At 43.7% G+C, this 18,884-nt stretch overlaps 2 protein-coding genes and 1 pseudogene across 4 annotated transcripts in view; 1 reads left to right on the forward strand and 2 right to left on the reverse strand.

The window, feature by feature from the left end:
- The window catches only part of LOC126931509 (neuroblastoma breakpoint family member 3-like), an 833,099-nt pseudogene that overhangs the window by 359,193 nt on the left and 455,022 nt on the right, over positions 1–18,884 (reverse strand). The window lies entirely within an intron of this gene.
- RNF115 (ring finger protein 115) overlaps positions 1–18,884 on the reverse strand; it is a 146,153-nt gene that overhangs the window by 84,362 nt on the left and 42,907 nt on the right. The gene's annotated exons all lie outside the window — the stretch shown is intronic.
- POLR3C (RNA polymerase III subunit C) lies at positions 265–18,884 on the forward strand. Of its 2 annotated transcripts, none has more exons than XM_050750340.1 (15): positions 265–363; positions 1,737–1,903; positions 2,745–3,000; positions 3,111–3,296; positions 5,408–5,496; positions 9,865–9,969; positions 10,095–10,187; positions 13,084–13,164; positions 13,465–13,516; positions 14,205–14,265; positions 14,713–14,863; positions 16,500–16,601; positions 16,701–16,750; positions 17,505–17,654; positions 18,730–18,884. In XM_050750340.1, the coding sequence occupies exons 2-15, from the start codon at positions 1,757–1,759 to the stop codon at positions 18,809–18,811; spliced, it is 1,605 nt and encodes a 534-aa protein (XP_050606297.1). In that variant the 5' UTR covers positions 265–363; positions 1,737–1,756; the 3' UTR covers positions 18,812–18,884. The 2 variants fall into 2 exon arrangements, with proteins under 2 accessions (XP_050606297.1, XP_050606299.1); XM_050750342.1 differs by lacking the exon at positions 265–363 and adding an exon at positions 881–953.

Here is an 18,884-nt window from a genome sequence, read left to right on the forward strand (position 1 = left end):
GTGAGTCGGCCAGACCCAGAGAGGCGGCGGCGCCAACAGCAACCCTGCGGCCCGCCTCCCAGCACCAAATAGGCGCAGGAAGGAGAGGCAAACCTCCCGCCCGCCGGCTCCACAAACAGCCCCTCGCTGGTCCTCCAGCCTTCCAGCGAGAAGAAAGAAAGAGCGTCCCCGGAAGCCGCCGAAACTCTAGCGTAGAGCTGCACGCGCTTTTTGCCTTTCCGCGGCCTCTTCGGTGGCCGTCCTCTTCCTTGAAAGGGCGGTGGGCTCCACTTCCGCTCAGAAGGCCAGCGGGAGCCGCAGGAAGCCGTCGCGGGAAGTTCAGCAGCATTGGGGTTGGTGCCTCTGAACTGCGCTGATCCTGAGGTTAGTGGAAAATGCTGTCTGAACGTGGCAGCACTGACTGGACCAAGAGACCAAATCCGGAATGGGAACCTGTGTAAAGGGAGTGTAGAGCTAGGAGCCAAGCGTCTTGTAAGTCCTTTCCGAGGATGGCAAGGGATCTGGGAATGCTTCTCCAAAGATACGCGGATGGACGAAATAGGTCTCTGGTGATACTAAGGCTTCTTACGAATTGGAAGAAATAAGTAATGTTTGGTAGCAATTTGTAATAAGGAAGTAATCGTATAATAAACTACGTCCGTTTCTGATTGTGTCAACTTTGTCAAGGAGTAGAAGTTTAAGAATTGAATGCTGTCCTGCAAACAACGTAACCTCATCTCCTATTTGACACGCCCTGTTGAGAAGCAGTCCTTTACCGCCTAAATTTCTTTTTCGAAATTATCATTTCCTTTATGAACTAAGAATAACACTGCCTGCTCACTTCCACCGGGCTGTGAACAGTGACCTTAATTCTTCCAAGCAATGAAATGTAGAAACTAAGGTCTGTGACAGACTGCAAAATCATCTACTCCCAATCTTTAAAGAAAATCAGAATCATGCATAATCCCATAGAGGTATATTTGAGGCACAGTCTTTTTCTATGCATACATTTTTCCTTTTTTTACAATAATTGAATCTTTACATTTTTTCAGCTTCTGTCACTTAATATATTATGAATAATTTTCCTCTTTTTGCTTTTTTTTTGTTTTTTTTTTTTTTTTTTTGGAGACAGAGTCTCGCACTGTTGCCCGGGTTGGAGTGCAGTGGCGCGATCTCAGCTCACTGCAACCTCCGTCTCCTCACTTCAAGCGATTCTCCTGCCTCAGCCTCCCAAGTAGCTGGGATTACAGGCGCCCGCCACCACGCCAAGCTAAATTTTTTTTTGTATTTTTAGTATAGAAGGGGTTCACTATGTTGGCCAGGCTGTTCTCAAACTCCTGACCTTGTGATACGCCCACCTCGGCCTCCCAAAGTGCTGGGATTGCAGGCATGAGCCACAGCGCCAGCCTATTATGAATAATTTTCTTCTACACGAATACACATGGTACTAAATAACTTTGTTGGCATAGTATGCCATTGTATGGGTATGCCATCATTTATTGTTAGACGTCAGATTGCTTCCAGTAAGTCTGTATTATAGAGAGAACTAATGACTTCATTATTATTAGCTTTTTATTCTTTCCTTGGATACAATATCCAAAAAGAAATTGTTGTTTCAAACATATGCAAGATTTTTAAGGCTTTTTGATATGTATTGTCAAATTGCCCTCCAGAAAGAATACATGAATTTACACTCAGCAGCTCTGCTTCCAGCATGAAAGACTTTCCATTGTACCGTTTTGGTGTTTTTTCCCTAGCTCTCAGACTCCCCAGTACCATGACTCAAGCAGAAATTAAGCTCTGTTCTTTGTTGCTGCAAGAGCATTTTGGAGAGATTGTAGAAAAAATTGGAGTCCATCTGATAAGAACCGGCAGCCAGCCACTAAGAGTAATTGCTCATGACACAGGAACATCACTGGATCAGGTATGTCTAAATGACATTAATTTTCTGTCATTTCACTAATTTATCTCACCCATCTTTGAATATTGTTCTTCTCACCCCAGAAAGGGAAAAATGAAGAAAACCTGCCCTGGGAGCAGAACAATGTTATTTGGGGAAGAAAAGGATGGGACTTAGGCATCAACATTTTGTTTCTCAAAGTGTTCCTAGTTCATGACAGCTTTTAGGCAAATCTTTGCTCTTCCCATGCCATACCTCGTTTATTCACAATAGGTCTTTTAATCTCAGTACTGCCTTTAAGGAATGAGAATGATGAAAGTAAATTGTGTTTTGAAAGATAAGGATCAGGCCGGGCGAGGTGGCTCAAGCCTGTAATCCCAGCACTTTGGGAGGCCGAGACAGGCGGATCACAAGGTCAGGAGATCGAGACCATCCTGGCTAACACGGCGAAACCCCGTCTCTACTAAAAAAAAAACACAAAAAATTAGCCGGGTGAGGTGGCGGCGCCTGTGGTCCCAGCTACTCGGGAGGCTGAGGCAGGAGAATGGCGGGAACCCGGGAGGCGGAGCTTGCAGTGAGCTGAGATCTGGCCACTGCACTCCAGCCTGGGTGACAGAGCGAGACTCCGTCTCAAAAAAAAAAAAAAAAAAAAAAAAAGATAAGGATCAGAGTAAATATAGCAAGGAATCTTCCTGATTTATTGTATTGATGTCTGCTTCTTATTAGCTACTCCAATGGAGAGAAAATAAGTGCAGAAATTATCTAGCCATTTTCTGATGCTTAGTAAGTTGTTGGACAAAAAATTTCCAGCAGTAATGAGCTATATCTTCAGGTCTTTCCTCTCTTCTCTTTATGTCCCATCTAGGTGAAAAAAGCCCTGTGTGTCCTCATCCAACATAACCTGGTGAGTTATCAAGTGCACAAACGTGGTGTGGTGGAGTATGAAGCCCAGTGCAGCCGGGTATTGCGAATGCTTAGATATCCCCGGTACATCTATACTACCAAAACTCTGTACAGTGACACTGGAGAACTGATCGTTGAGGAGCTTCTGTTGAATGGCAAACTGACAATGTCAGCTGTTGTGAAGAAAGTGGCAGACCGGCTCACAGAGACCATGGAGGGTTAGTACTGTATCCATAGTTGTTAACAGAAGCATAGATCAGCTGGCTACAGGAATGGACCCTGAGCTATCTTAGGCCGTCTCATCTGCCTTTTTCCTCCTCTTATACAGATGGCAAGACCATGGACTATGCTGAAGTATCAAACACATTTGTACGACTGGCAGACACACACTTTGTACAACGCTGCCCCTCAGTACCTACCACTGAGAATTCAGACCCTGGGCCACCACCACCTGCCCCCACACTTGTCATTAATGAAAAGGACATGTACCTGGTTCCTAAGCTGAGCTTGATAGGTAAGGAATTTTAACCCCTGGAACTGTGACTTGCCTTAATTGTGGATTCTTCTTGATTGATTATCAAATGTATGAATCAGGTGAACATTTACCTTGGTAAATCAGACTGATTTACCAATCAGTCTGAACATTTGCTATGTGTCAAACATCGTGGTGGATAACAATGAAAAAATCATGGTCTCTGTCATGGAGCTTTAGGAGACATACATTAATCAGAAAATCACGTCGATATATCATTAAACTGTGATAAGTACTATGAAGGAAATATTCCTATGAAGGAACTGTCATAGTATTATGACACATACATTAATCAGAAAATCACATCGATATATAATTAAACCGTGATAAGTACCATGAAGGTAAAGTATGAGGTGTTATGAAAATATATAATGGAGGCCGGGCACGGTGGCTCAAGCCTGTAATCCCAGCACTTTGGGAGGCCGAGACGGGTGGATCACGAGGTCAGGAGATCCAGACCATCCTGGGTAACACGGTGAAACCCCGTCTCTACTAAAAAATACAAAAATCTAGCTGGGCGAGGTGGCAGGCGCCTGTAGTCCCAGCTACTTGGGAGGCTGAGGCAGGAGAATGGCATAAACCCGGGAGGCGGAGCTTGCAGTGAGCTGAGATGCGGCCACTGCACTCCAGCCTGGGCAACAGAGTGAGACTCCATCTAAAAAAAAAGAAAAGAAAATATATAATGGAGACTTTGGGAGACTGAGGCAGGCGAATTGCATAAGGCCAGGAGTTCCAGACCAGCCTGGGCAACATGGTGAAACCCCATCTCTACTAAAATTACAAAAATTAGCCAGGTATGGTGGTGTACACCTGTAATCCCAGCTACTCGGGAGGCTGGGGCAGGAGAATTGCTTGAACCCAGGAGACAGAGGTTGCAGTGAGCCAAGACTGCGCCACTGCACGCCAGCCTGGGCGACAGAGTGAGACTGTCTCAGAAAAAAAGAAGAAAATATATAATGAGGGACTGGATTCATCTGGGAGTTTAGGCCTCATGTTTCTTTGAGAAGGTGACATTTGAGCTAAGATTTAAAGTGGAAGCTAACAGTGAGGTAACAGAGGAAAAGCATTTTTGGCAAAGGGAATAGTATGTAGTGAAAAAAAAAAAAAAAAAAAAAAACAGCATTTGTAGACCAGGCACGGTGGCTCATGCCTGTAATCCGAGCACTTTGGGAGGCCAGGGCGGGCGGGTCACAAGGTCAGGAGATCAAGACCATCCTGGCTAACACGTTGAAACCCTGTCTCTAAAAAAAAAAAAAATACAAAAATTAGCCGGGCATGGTGGCGGGTGCTGTAGTCCCAGCTACTCTGGAGGCTGAGGCAGGAGAATGGCATGAACCCGGGAGGCAGAGCTTGCAGTGAGCCAAGATCTGAGATCATGCCATTGCACTCCAGCTCTGTCACACTCCAGCCTGGGTAACAGAGCAAGACTCCATCTCAAAAAAAAAAAAGCATTTGAGGAAATGAGAGAGTGTCAGTATAGCTAAAGCATTGTAAGCAAAGCAAAGAGGCATGAGATAAGGTTAGAGACATAGATAGGCAGGGGTCTGATATCAGAAGCTAATCAGGATCGACCTGCTTAGTACTTGGATGGGAAACAGGCAGGGACTAAATCAAGTAAGACCTTATAGAGCATTTGTTCTTTATGCTAAGAGCAAAGGAAAACCACTAAAGGATTTTTTAGGAAATGACATGATCTAATTTATACTTTTAAAAGATTTTTTGTCTACAGAAAGGATGGGAGAATGGGGCAAAGTAAAAGTTGACAGACTGGTGGAAAATGAAACAGAGGGTGAAGGAGACAAGTATTAAGAATGACATTTCTGTGTCTGACTTGCACATGTGGAAGAATGGTGATATCATTGGCCATGAAAGAGAGTATTGGAGGAGAAAGACTATAAGCTTCTTTTTGAACATGTTGAGTTTCAGATCATTTCATCCTTTACTTGAATTTCTTATAGCTCTTCAGCCCCCTAAGCAACTCTGATCTAGAGGCAGCTATAGATGTCTTTGGAATGAAAGACACCTGCTCTCATGTTTGGTCATTTGCTGTCATACAGTCATACAGTCTAAGTGTTCAATTATTTGTTTGGCAGGAAAAGGTAAAAGGCGCAGATCATCTGATGAAGATGCTGCTGGGGAACCCAAGGCCAAGAGACCAAAACATACTACAGATAACAAGGAGGTAATGGGGCTTCTTGATTAGAAGTCCTCACCCTGAAGCAGGCCAGAAAGAGCACTCAGATAACAAGCCCCAAGAGAGCTTAAAGCTTCCTGAGCTAAGAAGCAGTAGGATTATGAACCTCATTAAATATTAGAAATAGAATGAACCATTCTATTCATTCACAAAGAATGAACCATTACTGTCTCCCTTCTGAGCCTTAATTCTTTCATTGAACAGAGATAACAGGCTATGTAAAAAGGGGCCTAGAAAAAGTTTAGATTGCTCAATATGGCAAGAACCTAAAAACAGTGGTGAAAAATGGGTCTAAAAACTATACATAGGCCTGAACTTATATTCATTGCCTTCTTAGCATGCCTATAAAGATGTCAGTAAGCATCTCAAACTTAGTGTGGCCAAAACAGAATAATTGATTCCTCCTCTTAGTAAAAGACACTACCACCTAGGCCAGCCACCTAGGACACCACCATTTCTGCTTAGGCCAAAATCCTTGGAACCCTCTAATCTCACAGTAAAACATATCAGCCCAGTTTCCAAAATTACCTCAAATCCAACCATTTCTCATCTTTTAACTGCCGTCTCTCATCAACTCTTTCCTAACCCTTTCGTTAATGGTCTCCCTAGCTGCATTCTTACCTACTTAGTAGCCAAAATGACTTTCTAAGTTCAAAACAAAACAATACATCCACTGATTAGACTCCTTTAATAGCTTTCCTTTACTCTTAGAAGAAATCCAAGATACGGGCTAGGAAGCCTTACATGATCTAGGTCTTCGTATGATCTGTTGGAGACAGGCTTTTCAACCTCACCTCTGACCCATCTCCGTCTTGCTCACTGTGTTCCCCCTACTGACTTTCTATCTCTTAAACATGTCAAACTCTTTCTAGTCTTTAGACTTTGGCCCTTATCATGCCTCTGGCTTCAAATGTTTGTCCCCAGATCTTCATGTAGTGGTCTCTGTTTTTATCATTTCTGTCTTAAATGCTCTTTTCATAGACTTCAAGCACCATTGTCCTCTCCTACACTGGTCCCTACCACATTTCTCATTTCATATACTTCACAGCATTTATATTTATAACTGGAATTATTTATTATTTGTGTACATGTTTGTCTAAGAGGTGTGGACTTTATCCTGAAGACAAGGGAGAGCCATTGATGGATTTTAAGCAGAGAAATGAAGTAACTGGATTTATATGTTAGAAAGATTATTATAGCATAGCAGTTCCTAACCTGTACTACTCCATGGATGGATTTCAGAGAGTCTGCTTGTACTTATGTGCATTTTTCAGTGAAGCTCTCCATACCTTTCATTACATTCTTCAAAGGAACTGTGACCCAAAACAGTTTAAAAAAAAAAAAAAAAAATGGGAAGAATGATGCAAAACAAAATTAGAAGGAGAAAACCCAGTTATTCCTTTTATAGTGTCTGCTATGTTTTAAAGGGGAAAAAAACAAGAAAAAAGAAAAACCAGTTAGGAGGTTATTGTAGTAATCCAGATGGGCCAAGATTTAGAGTCTGAAATAAGGTAATGATAGGAGAGAGAAAAGTAGACATCTGATAACTATGAAGAGTAGATAGAACTTGGTAATGTGGTAGATTATGGACAGCAAGGGACTAGGGGTGATACCCAAGTTTGTAGCTTAAGAAATTGGGTTGGCCGGCCAAGCACGGTGACTCACGTCTGTAATCCCAGCACTTTGGGAGGCCGAGGCAGGTGGATCACCTGAGGTCAGAGTTCAAGACCAGCCTGGTCAACATGGTGAAACCCCGTCTCTACTAAAAATACAAAAATTAGCCGGCCATGGTGGTGGGTGCCTGCAATCACAGCTACTTGGGAGGCTGCGGCAGGATAATGGCCTGAACCTGGAAGGCAGAGGTTGCAGTGAACCGAGATTGCACCACTGAACTCCATCCTGGGTGACAGAGCGAGACTCTATCTCCAAAAAAAAAAAGAGAGAAAGAAAGAAATTGGGTTGTCTAGGCACAGTGGCTCTCGCCTGTAATCCCAGCATTTTGGGAGGCTGACGCAGAAGAATCACTTGAGCCCAGGAGTTTGAGACCAGCCTGGACAACATAGACCCTATCTCTACCAAAAAAAAAAAAATCCACCAGACCTGATGGCACATGCTTGTAGTCCCAGCTACTGAGGGGCTGAGGTGGGAGGATCACTTGAGCCCAGGAAGTCAAGGCTGCAGTGAGCCACAATTGTGCCATTGCACTACAGCTTGGGCAACAGAGCAAGACCCTGTCTCAAAAAAAAAAAACTGGGATGGTTATAGTGCAGTTACCTGAAAACTTACAAAACAGAACAGTTTGGAGAACAAGTGAAAGTGTCAAATAGGCAGCTGAGTCTATGCATCTGAAGCCTAATAGAGGGTTCTAGGATAGGCCGGGTGCGGTGGCTCATGCCTGTAATCCTAGCACTTTGGGAGGCCGAGGCGGGTGATCACCTGAGGTGAGGAATTCGAGACCAGCCTAGCCAACATGGCGAAACCCCATCTCTACTAAAAATATAAAAACTAGCCAGGCATGGTGGCACAGGCCTGTAATCCCAGCTACTCAGGAAGCTGAGGCAGGAGAATCGCTTGAACCTGGAGGGTGGAGGTTGCAGTGAGCCGAGGTTGTGCCACTTCACTCCAGCCTGGGCAAAAGAGCAAAACTCCGTCTCAAAAAAAGAGAGAGAGGGTTCTAGGATAGAGTGACATATTTGGAAATGCACCAATAGTTGAAACCTGGAGAGCAGATAAAATTACCCAAGTAGAGCATGTAGAATAAAAAGAAAGGAAAGGTATGGATAGAACCCTGACAAAACACCAGTATTATAGGTGGGATCTGAAAGAGGAATCGGTGGAGACTGAGGAAAGGTGGCCAGAAAGGTTCAAAGTAGCACCAAGAAAAAATAGTGTCAGCCAGGCCCAGTGGCTCACACCTGTAATCCTAACACTTTGGAAGGGCAAGGCTGGCGGATCACTTGAGCCTAGGAGTTTGAGACCATCCTGAGCAACATGGTGAGACCCTGTCTCTACAAAAAATACAAAAATTACCCAAGCGTGGTGGCACACACCTGTGGTCCCAGCTACTTGGGAGGCTGAGGTGAGAGGATCACCTGAGCCCAAGGAGGTCAAGGCTGCAGTGAGCTACGATCACACCACTGCTCTCCAGCCTGGGTGACAAAGACCCTGTCTTTAAAAAGAAAAAAAAAAAAAAATGGTGTCATAAAATCCAAGGAGCCACATAAAGTTTTAAGAAGGAAAAAATGTCCAACCATGTCATATGCTTCCAAAAGGTTAAATAAGATCAGAAGTGGAAAGTATTATTTGAACTTAACAACATAGAGTCCTCAGGAACAATTGTGGAATTTCACTGGAATGCAAGTGACAATTGACATTTCAGTACAATGGTGGAAACGGGTTAAGTAAATCTAGATAGAGATAACAGCTGGGATGGCCAACTGTTTGAGAAGCTTGGCTGTGACAGTAAGGAAAAGAAGAGAAGGCATAGGGTTGAAGGAGAATTCTAGAGTAAAAGAGACTTGGACAGGGTAAAGGCTGATAAGAAGGCGGTAGAGAAGGAAAGGCTGAAGATGTTAGAGGACAGGGTAAAATAGAGCTGGATCCCCAAGAATGAATGAGAGAGTAAGATCTGGAATACCAATATGGGCATTAACCTTAGGTAAAAGGAACATTTTTCAGCTGTGATAAAAGTGAGTGAAAATATGAGTTAAGAACAAAAAAGAAAGAAATGTGGTGAGGATGTGCACAGAGCTGAGTAAGTTCTGGCTTAGTGGCTTCTATTTTCTCTGTGAAATCAGAGGCAAAGTCATCTGCCAAGAGTGAGAAGGAAGAAGGGTCAGGTTGGAGACTTGAGGGTAATGGAGAAGAGTTAAAATAGGGAGAGAAAGGGCGGTCATGGTGGCTCACGCCTGTAATCCCAGCACCAGCCTAGCCAACACTGTAAAACTCAAACTCTACTAAAAATAGAAAAATTAGCCTAGCTCAGTGGTGGTTGCCTGTAATCCCAGCTACTCGGTAGGCTGAGGCAGGAGAATCGCTTGAACCCGAGAGGCAGAGGTCCCAGTGAGCCGAGATCATGCCACTGCACTCCAGTCTGGGTGACAAGAGCAAAACTCCATCTCAAAAAAAAAGTAAAATAATAAAATAGGGAGAGAAAGATTGGAGATGAGCTTAGAGAACCTGTTTGAAGTTGGGATTTGTCTAGACACCAATCTACATGACTGAATGATTTTTCTCCAACCAATTTAGTTGTTACTGTGTAGGAAAAGAAATGGTGAACCATTAAATCCAAGCTCCTCACCAGAAAACTTTACATTATATCTAAATGTTTCTCTCTAAATCTTTTCTCTTCCTCAGCCCATTCCAGATGACGGGATTTATTGGCAGGCCAACCTTGACAGATTCCACCAACACTTCCGTGATCAAGCCATTGTGAGTGCAGTTGCTAACAGGATGGACCAGGTAATACCTAAGTGGGTCTGTCATTGGTCATCAGGGACATTTACTTATTTGTCATATCTGGCCATTGGCACAGAGAGCCGGGGGCAGCACTGTGATTTCTGAATTCTAGTTTACTTTTCAAACAGACGAGCAGCGAGATTGTGCGAACCATGCTCCGAATGAGTGAGATTACCACTTCCTCTAGTGCTCCCTTCACCCAGCCATTGTCTTCCAATGAGGTGAGTTTCGTGTTCTTGCGCTAACTTTCTGACAGATTCTTGGGTATTAACAACGTTTATTATACACAGATCCTGGGTTTGGGTTGAGGTCTGAGCCTTGATAGAGAAGGGCGTTTGTTTGATGTGGAGCAGGGATTATCTTCAAGTGGTGAGCACTGAAATGTTTGGTCTCTTAGGATCCAGCTTTTAAAAATCTACACTATTCACTTAGTCAAAGTATCTGTTCGTCAAGTACAACCTATTCCTAATTATTTTAAGAATCCACGATTTGGACTCTGAGAGCCTTGGCATTCAGGATATTATTTGACCCCTTGTATTTAAAATACTGATATCTAATATATCCAATATGTGTTATTTATATTACTTTCGTAGTAATACAGTCATGCACCACTTAACAACGGGATACATTCTGAGAAATGTGTCGTCAGGCGATTTCATCATTGTGTGAACATCGTAGGGTGTATTTACATGAACCTAGACGGTGTAGCCTACAGCACACCTAGACCGCATGGGATAGCCTATGGCTTCTAGGCTGTAAACCTGTATAGCATGTTACTGTACTGAATACTGTAGGCTGTTGTAATGCAGTGGCATCTGTGTATCTAAACATCTAAACCACAGAAAAGGTACAGTAAAAATATGGTATGAAAAATTAAAAACTATACCTCTTTAGTGCACTTAACATGAATGGAGCTTTCAGGACTAAAAGTTGCCCTGCGGGAGTCAGTGAGTGAATGGCAAATGTGAATGTGAAGGTCTACATACTTAGGCTACACTGTATTTATTAAAAACAGTAACAGGCTGGGCAGGGTGGCTCACGCCTGTAATCCTAGCACTTTGGGAGGCCGAGGCTAGTGGATTGCTTGAGCTCAGGAGTTCGAGACCAGCCTGGGCAACATGGTGAAACCCGTCTACTAAAATACAAAAGAAAAAAAAAATTAGCCAGGCATGGTGGCGTGCACCTGTGGTCCCAGCTACTCGGGAGGCTGAGGCAGGAGTATCGCTTGAACCCAGGAGGCAGAGGTTGCAGTGAGCCAAGATCATGCCACTGCACTCCAGCCTCACCACAAACGTGAGTAATGTGTTTCACGGCGGCATTGTGCTATGATGTTACAACAGCAAGAAATCACAAAACAGTAGGAATTTTTCAGCTCCAGTATAATCTTATGGGACCACAGCTGCACACGGTCCATTGTTGACTAAAATGTTATGTGGTGCATGACTATATTTACTTAAATATTCCTACATTTTTATATTGTTTATTTTAAAGTTCTACAGCCAGGTGCAATAACTCACACTTGTAATCCTAGAACTTTGGGAGGTTGAGGCAGAAGGATCCCTTGAGGCCAGGAGTTCAAGACCAACCTGGGCAACATGGCAAGACCCCCGTCTCTACAAAAAATGTTTTAAAAAAATTAGTTGGGTGTGGTGCCACATGCCTATAGTCACAGCTATTCGAGAGGCTGAGGCAGGAGGATTGCTTGAGCCCAGGAGTTTGAGGTTGCAGTGAACTGTGATCATGCCACTGCACTACAGCTTAAACAACAGAGCAAAACCCTATTTCAAAAAAAAAAAAAAAAAAAGGCCGGATGCAGCGCCTCACACGTATAATTCCAGCACTTTGGGAGGCTGAGATGGGCAGATCACCTGAGGAGTTCAAGACCAGCGTAGTCCAACATGGTGAAACTTCATCTCTACTAAAAATACAGAAATTAGCCAGGCATGGTGGTGGGCGCCTGTAGTCCCAGCTACTTGGGAGGCTGAGGCTGGAGAATCGCTTGAACCCAGGAGTGGGAGGTTGCAGAGAGCTGAGATCAGGCCACTGCATTCTAGCTTGGGAGACAGAGTGAGACTCTGTCTCAAAAAATAAAAAAAAAAAAAGGTTTGGTATGTATCTTTATTCAGACCTTGCATACTCTAACATATGTGTGGGTGTATGTATGTTTTAACCCCAAAATGGGACTATTCATGCTGGCTTGGCTTTTTTTTTTTTTTCATTTTTTTGTGACAGAGTCTCACTCTTTCACCCAGGCTGGAGTGCAATAGCATGATCTCAGCTCACTGCAACCTTCAGCTCCTGGGTTCAAGGCATTCTCCTGCTCATCCTCCCGAGTAGCTGGGATCACAGGCCCATGCCACCACACCAGGCTAAATTTTGTATTTTTAGTAGAGACAGGGTTTCACTATGTTGGCCAGGCTGGTCTTGAACTCCTGACCTCAAGTGATCCACCCACCTCGGCCTCTCAAAGTGCTGGGGTTACAAAGGCATGATCTACCGCACCCGACCTATTCATATTGTTCTATAACTTGTTTTTTTATATGACAGTGTATGTAAAACTTTTCATGTCAGTTTCTATAGATTTGTCTCACTCTTCATAATGACTGTATCATATTCCACTTAATGGCCATGCTATATTTTAGTGTACTCCTCAGTACTGGTCATTTGGGTGTTTCTAATTTTTTACTCTTACAAACAATCCTGCTATGAATATTTTTGGACAGTTTTGTGATAAAACTAAAATTGAAACTTTTTTTTTTTTTTTGAGACAGAGTTTCGCCCTTGTAGCCCAGGCTGGAAAGCAATGGCACAATCTCGGCTCACTGCAACCTCTGCCTTCCAGGTTCAAGCGATTCTCCTGCCTCAGCCTCCCAAATAGCTGGGATTACAGGCATGCGCCACCACGTCCAGCTAATTCTGTATTTTTACTAGAGACAGGGTTTCACCATGTTGGTCAGGCTCTCCAACTCTTGACCCAAAGTGATCCACCTGCCGCAGCCTCCCAGAGTGCTGGGATTATAGGCGTTAGCCACTGCGCCCAGCCTAAAACATCTTTATTTCAGTAAAGTTAGGAGTTCTAAGTTCCCAAACCCATTTTAAGTGTCTTTTGCTCCATAGATCTTCAGATCCCTACCTGTTGGCTATAACATCTCTAAGCAAGTTCTTGATCAGTATCTCACTCTGCTGGCAGATGATCCTGTAAGTCTATTTTTGCTTTTTTTCTTTTTTCTTTAGTCTGTACTGTTGATAATTTACTTCTGCACTGATATCTAGTATCATTCTCCTGTAGAGTTATTCTCTGCCTAGCCAACCCAGACAATTTCTCTGCATCATTTGATCTCCCATCAAATGTGTACCCATCAAATGATGTGGAGAAATTGTCTGGGTTGGCTAGCCAGAGAATAGTCTGTCTGCTGCAGACTTTTGGTCAGATTTGTTCCATTGGAAACAGAATCACTGGACTTCCATTCAGTTAACACTCTCTCTTTTTCTTAATAGCTAGAGTTTGTTGGAAAGTCTGGCGACAGTGGTGGAGGAATGTATGTCATCAGTATCCTTACCAGTTATTTCCTTAGAGTCAGGCAGCCTGACCTATAAATCAGAATGGTGCTTTAGGAAAGAAAGATTTGATAATGTTTATTACACTAAATAAGTTAGAAAATTGAAATAATTGTTAAATAAATTTTTCTATGAATTTCCAGTGAACTGCATTGATGATAAAGAAGTAAAAAGAAGCCAGGCATAGTGGCTCACACCTGTAATCCTAGAACTTTGGGAGGCTGAGGCAGGTGAATTGCATGAACCCAGGAGTTCAGGATCACCTAAGCAACATGGCAAAACCCCATCTCTACAAAAAATACAAAAACTAGCCAGATGTAATGATGCATGCTTGTAGTCCAGCTCCTCAGGAGGCTGAGGTGGAAGGATCGCTTGAGCCCAGGAGACAGGGGTTGCAGTAAGCTGAGATGATGCCACTGTACTCCAACCTGGGTGACAGAGTGAGACCCTGTCTCAAAAAAAAGAAGTAAAAAGGACTTTTAATCCACCAAATTGTAGTTAAGCAAAACCCTTACTTAAACACTTGTATTAAAGTTTTGGAATATTTACGTACCATAACTGAAACCATAAATTATAACATGAAAAGCAAAATAGCTTTAAAATAGAAACTTAGGAGTAAAACTCAGATCATAATAACTAGGCCAAAACATTACTGAGTGACCTTAATTCTCTACATAAAGACCTCCATAAGGCATTAGCATCCCTAGCCACAGCCACTCTGGAGTCTGTCGTACAGGAGAGGTAAGGGGGACACTGGGTTTGGGATCACATACTTCCTATCCCCAATGAAGTAATTTGATCATTATGTAAGCAACCAATATAACCACACCTTGGCACACTTTGCCCCATTTTTTCACTGGACTCCTATGGATCGCATTAATACTGCTCTTTACCCTAAAATAACCTATTGCTTAATTCCAATTAACCAGCCTCCCTAAAGCCTTTGCTTACAAATGTAGGAACTGTGGCACTCAAATAAGTCAGCAGTTGGTGACTGCCTTATGATTAACATCAGTTGGTGAGGCCTTACCATCACCAGCCTGTGGAGCTGTAGAATAATTTTCTGATCACTGTTCCTTTCTGGTCCTGGCTCCACACATGGAATAGAACAACCACCCCATCTATGACTGGGAACTAAAGCTAATCTTCTATGTTAGCATGCCATTTGCTTTCTTCATTCCTTTCCAGATTTGGGTCTCGCTGTGCTAGAATATTCCGTCTAGTTTTGCAGAAGAAACACCTAGAGCAGAAGCAAGTGGAAGACTTTGCAATGATTCCTGCCAAGGAGGCAAAGGATATGCTATATAAGATGCTCTCAGAAAATTTCATGTCACTCCAGGTAACCAACCAAGGGTGTAATAATTGCCAACCAGCAATGCTGGCCTAGGGTGAGAGAAACTTCTTAGGGAAACATACTGAACCCCCAAGCAAACGCTATATCCAGCTCTGAGACGGAAAAACATGATTCACAAGCACTTGGAGGATAATGTGGGGCCTTAACTGCCCTAGTAAGAAAGAGGCAGCCGGGCACAGTGACTCACACCTGTAATCCCAGCACTTTGGGAGGCCAAGGTGGGCAGATCACTTGAGGTCAGGAGTTCGAGACCAGCCTGGCCAACATGGTGTAACTCCGTCTCTACTAAAATACAAAACCATTAGCTGGGCCTGGTGGCACGCGCCTATAATCCCAGCTACTCAGGAGGCTGAGGCAGGAAGGAGAATCTCTTGAACCCGAGAGGGGGAGGTTGCAGTGAGCCGAGATCGAGCCACTGCACTGCAGCCTGAGCGACAGAGTGAGACTCTGTCTCAAAAAAAAAAAAGAGGCACAGCCAGGACGTCACCCCAAACCCATCCTGTCTTTTTTCTCTTCTATTTCTGTCCTTCCTTAAGCCTTAATTCTGTAATAGTTTAAATTTATCAACACATCTAACTGAGTCTGCAGGGCTATGTAGTAGACCCTATGAGTAAATAGAATGGATTTTGGAGTCAGAGCTCTGCCTTACCCAGTTACATTAAGCAAGTTACATTTTTTCCATCTATAAAACAGTGACGAATGGTGATAATAAAAATAATATGGTTGCCAGGCGCGGTGGCTTATGCCTGTAATCCCAGCACTTTGGGAGGCCTCGGCGGACAGATCACTTGAGGTCAGGAGTTCGAGACCAGCCTAGCCAACCTGTTGAAACCCTGTCTCTACTAAAAATACAAAAATTAGCTGGGTGTAGTGGCATGTGTCTGTAATTCCAGCTACTCAGGAGACAGGAAGGAGAATTGCTTAAACTCGGGAGGCAGAGGTTACAGTGAGCCGAGATTGCACCACTGCACTCCAGCCTGGGCAAAAGAGCAAGACTCCATCTCAAAAATAATAATAATATGGTTTTCTGTGAAGATCAAATAGAATTTACCTGGCACATAAAGTTGCTCAGTAAATGTTAGTTGCCTTCCCTTTCTTCCCCAGCTCAGGATGCTGACAGTCATATAAAAAAACAGGGAAGCCCAGCTCTCCGTTTGACTAAGTATGACATAAACCACAGAGACTGGGTCGAGCACAACTGTAATCTCAGCACTTTGGGAAGCCAAGGCAGGATGCTCATTTGAGCCCAGGAATTCAAGACCAGCCTGGGCAATACAGTGAGACCATGTCTCCCCCACGCCCAAAAAAGTAAAAAATTAGCCGAGCATGGTGGTGCATGCCTGTAGTTCTGGCCACTCGGGAGACTGAGGTGGGAGGATTGCTTGAGCCGGAGGTAGAAGTTGCAGTGAGCCGATATCATGCCACCACACTCCATCCTAGGTAACAGAGCAAGACCCAGTCTCTAAATAAATAAATAAATAAACACAGGTACTGAATGACTAGGAAACAGGAAAGTATAAGTAAAAAAGAGGGCTGAGTAACTCCAGGTGGAATGAGTGTGTACTTTGCCAGTTCTAAAACAGTATAATTTCTGTTATTTTTCTTTCTATTGGACAAATAGGAAATTCCCAAAACACCAGACCATGCCCCATCCAGGACCTTCTATTTATATACTGTGAACATCCTGTCAGCTGCCCGAATGTTGTTGCACAGGTGCTATAAGGTAACTCCACACGGACAAGTCCCCCTCATATGCCCACTTCGCCCTGAGCTGCTGAAATAGAACTATGTACATTCCTTGGTCTGTCTTCTCTTTCCTCAGAGCATAGCCAACTTGATAGAAAGGAGGCAATTTGAAACCAAAGAGAATAAGTAAGTAACATTTTCAGTTGAGTTATTTACAATTTTCAAAGTCAAGGGCCTAAGGGGGAAATTTCCTCTAGAAATAGGAACTAATAGATGCTGGGCCTGGCAGGGTGGCTCATGCCTATAATCCCAGCACTTTGGGAGGCCAAGGCAGGTGGATCACTTGAGGTCAGGAGTTCGAGACCAACTTGGCCAACATGGTGAAACCCTGTCTTCACTAAAAATACAAAAATTAGCTGGGCGTGGTGGCGGGCACCTATAGTCCCAGCTACTTGGGAGGCTAAGGCAGGAGAATCACTTAAACCCAGTGAGTGGAGCTTGCAGTGAGCCAAGATCATGCCACTGCACTCCAGCCTGGGCAACAGAGTGACACTCCATCTCAAAAAAAAATATTTTTTTGAGAAATAGGAACCAATAGAGATAGCAACCAGTCTACTTGCATTGAATCATTGGCTTAGATTAGTATAAATCATGCATTAGTCTACACTTTTCTAACATGCTCCCAGTGAAGTAATTTTTCAGATTAAATTTATGAGAAACGTACAAACGCACCAAACTTTAAGTGCAAATGAGAGGCAGTAAGAATTTCAGGATTAAAGTTATATTTCCCAGTAAGTTTGTAGAAAATGTCCTTAGAAGGTAACATTATCTACTTTGACCAGGAAAATGGTAAAAGGGTGGTGGGCTGTGCCTCAGACATACGTGGTAAGAGAATCTCCCAGGTTAGGGAACATGTTTCAGAGTTGTGTTTGTTTGACAGGCGTCTACTAGAAAAATCTCAGAGGATAGAAGCCATCATTGCATCTATGCAGGCTACAGGTGCAGAGGAAGCACAGTTACAAGAAATAGAGGAGATGATCACAGCTCCTGAACGTCAGCAGCTAGAGACCCTGAAACGTAATGTCAACAAGTAAGCATCACAAACTTCAGACCTACATTTCAAAATACTATCCAGAAAATCCATTTTGACATCTGTAACCCTCCAACTTAGCATGAGCAAACCTAAACTCACTGTCTTCTCCAGCTAACTGAACAGAATTTAATCCACCTATTTTTGTAAACTAGCAGTTCTGAAGATGTTCTCAGCTTCTTCTCCATCACCATATACACTCTCTTATTCATCAAGTACTGGTAAATTTTTTTTAAGAGGGGATTTTGGCTGTGTTGCCCAGACTGGCCTTGAACGCCTAGGTTCAAACAATCTTCCTGCTCAGCCTCCCAAGTAGCTGGGACTACAGGCAAGTGCCACTGCACTGGCTTACTTTTACTTCAGTAATGCGTCTCAAATCTGGCCTTTCTAAGTATTTTTTTGGATGCTAGGTTAGTGGTTGCTTATTTCATTTTTGGATTGTTCGTTGCTAGTGTTATACAAAAACAACCAACTTTTGTGTTGTGATTTTGTATCCCACAACCATTAAGACTACCCTCCCCCAGCCGGGCGCGGTGGCTCACGCCTGTAATCCCAGCACTTTGGGAGGCCGAGACGGCGGATCACGAGGTCAGGAGATCGAGGCCATCCCAGCTAACCCGGTGAAACCCCGTCTCTACTAAAAAAAAATATACAAAAAACTAGCCGGGCGTGGTGGCGGGCACCTGTAGTCCCAGCTACTCGGGAGGCTGAGGCAGGAGAATGGCGTAAACCCGGGAGGCGGAGCTTGCAGTGAGCTGAGATCCGCCCACTGCACTGCAGCCTGGGCGACAGAGCGAGACGCCGTCTCAAAAAAAAAAAAAAAAAAAAAAAAAAGACTACCCTCCCCCAGGACAGAGGCTCTGTATTTTGCATTCTTAGCAGTTTCCATGGTGTCTGGCACATAAAAGATGCTTGGTAAATGGCAGAATGATCTACTGGTTCTACTGCCTTCTTGCCATCCACTCTCAGGGGCAACCAAGCAGTTATCCATGGCCACACCACCCTAGCCTCTAATCTTAAATATGCTAATGAACATTCAGTCTAGGCAAATAAATGCTTTTACTTTTTCACTCAGGTTGGATGCCAGTGAGATCCAGGTGGACGAAACCATCTTCCTGCTGGAGTCTTACATTGAGTGCACCATGAAGAGACAGTGATCCAGAAGCATCTTCCTCAAAAGATCTGGGGGGGAGATGGAAAGCAAAATAAAGGAAGTACCTGGATGCATTA

The sequence above is a fragment of the Macaca thibetana genome, chromosome 1 (assembly GCF_024542745.1).
Source record: "Macaca thibetana thibetana isolate TM-01 chromosome 1, ASM2454274v1, whole genome shotgun sequence".
NCBI classification, from domain to species: Eukaryota; Metazoa; Chordata; class Mammalia; order Primates; family Cercopithecidae; genus Macaca; species Macaca thibetana.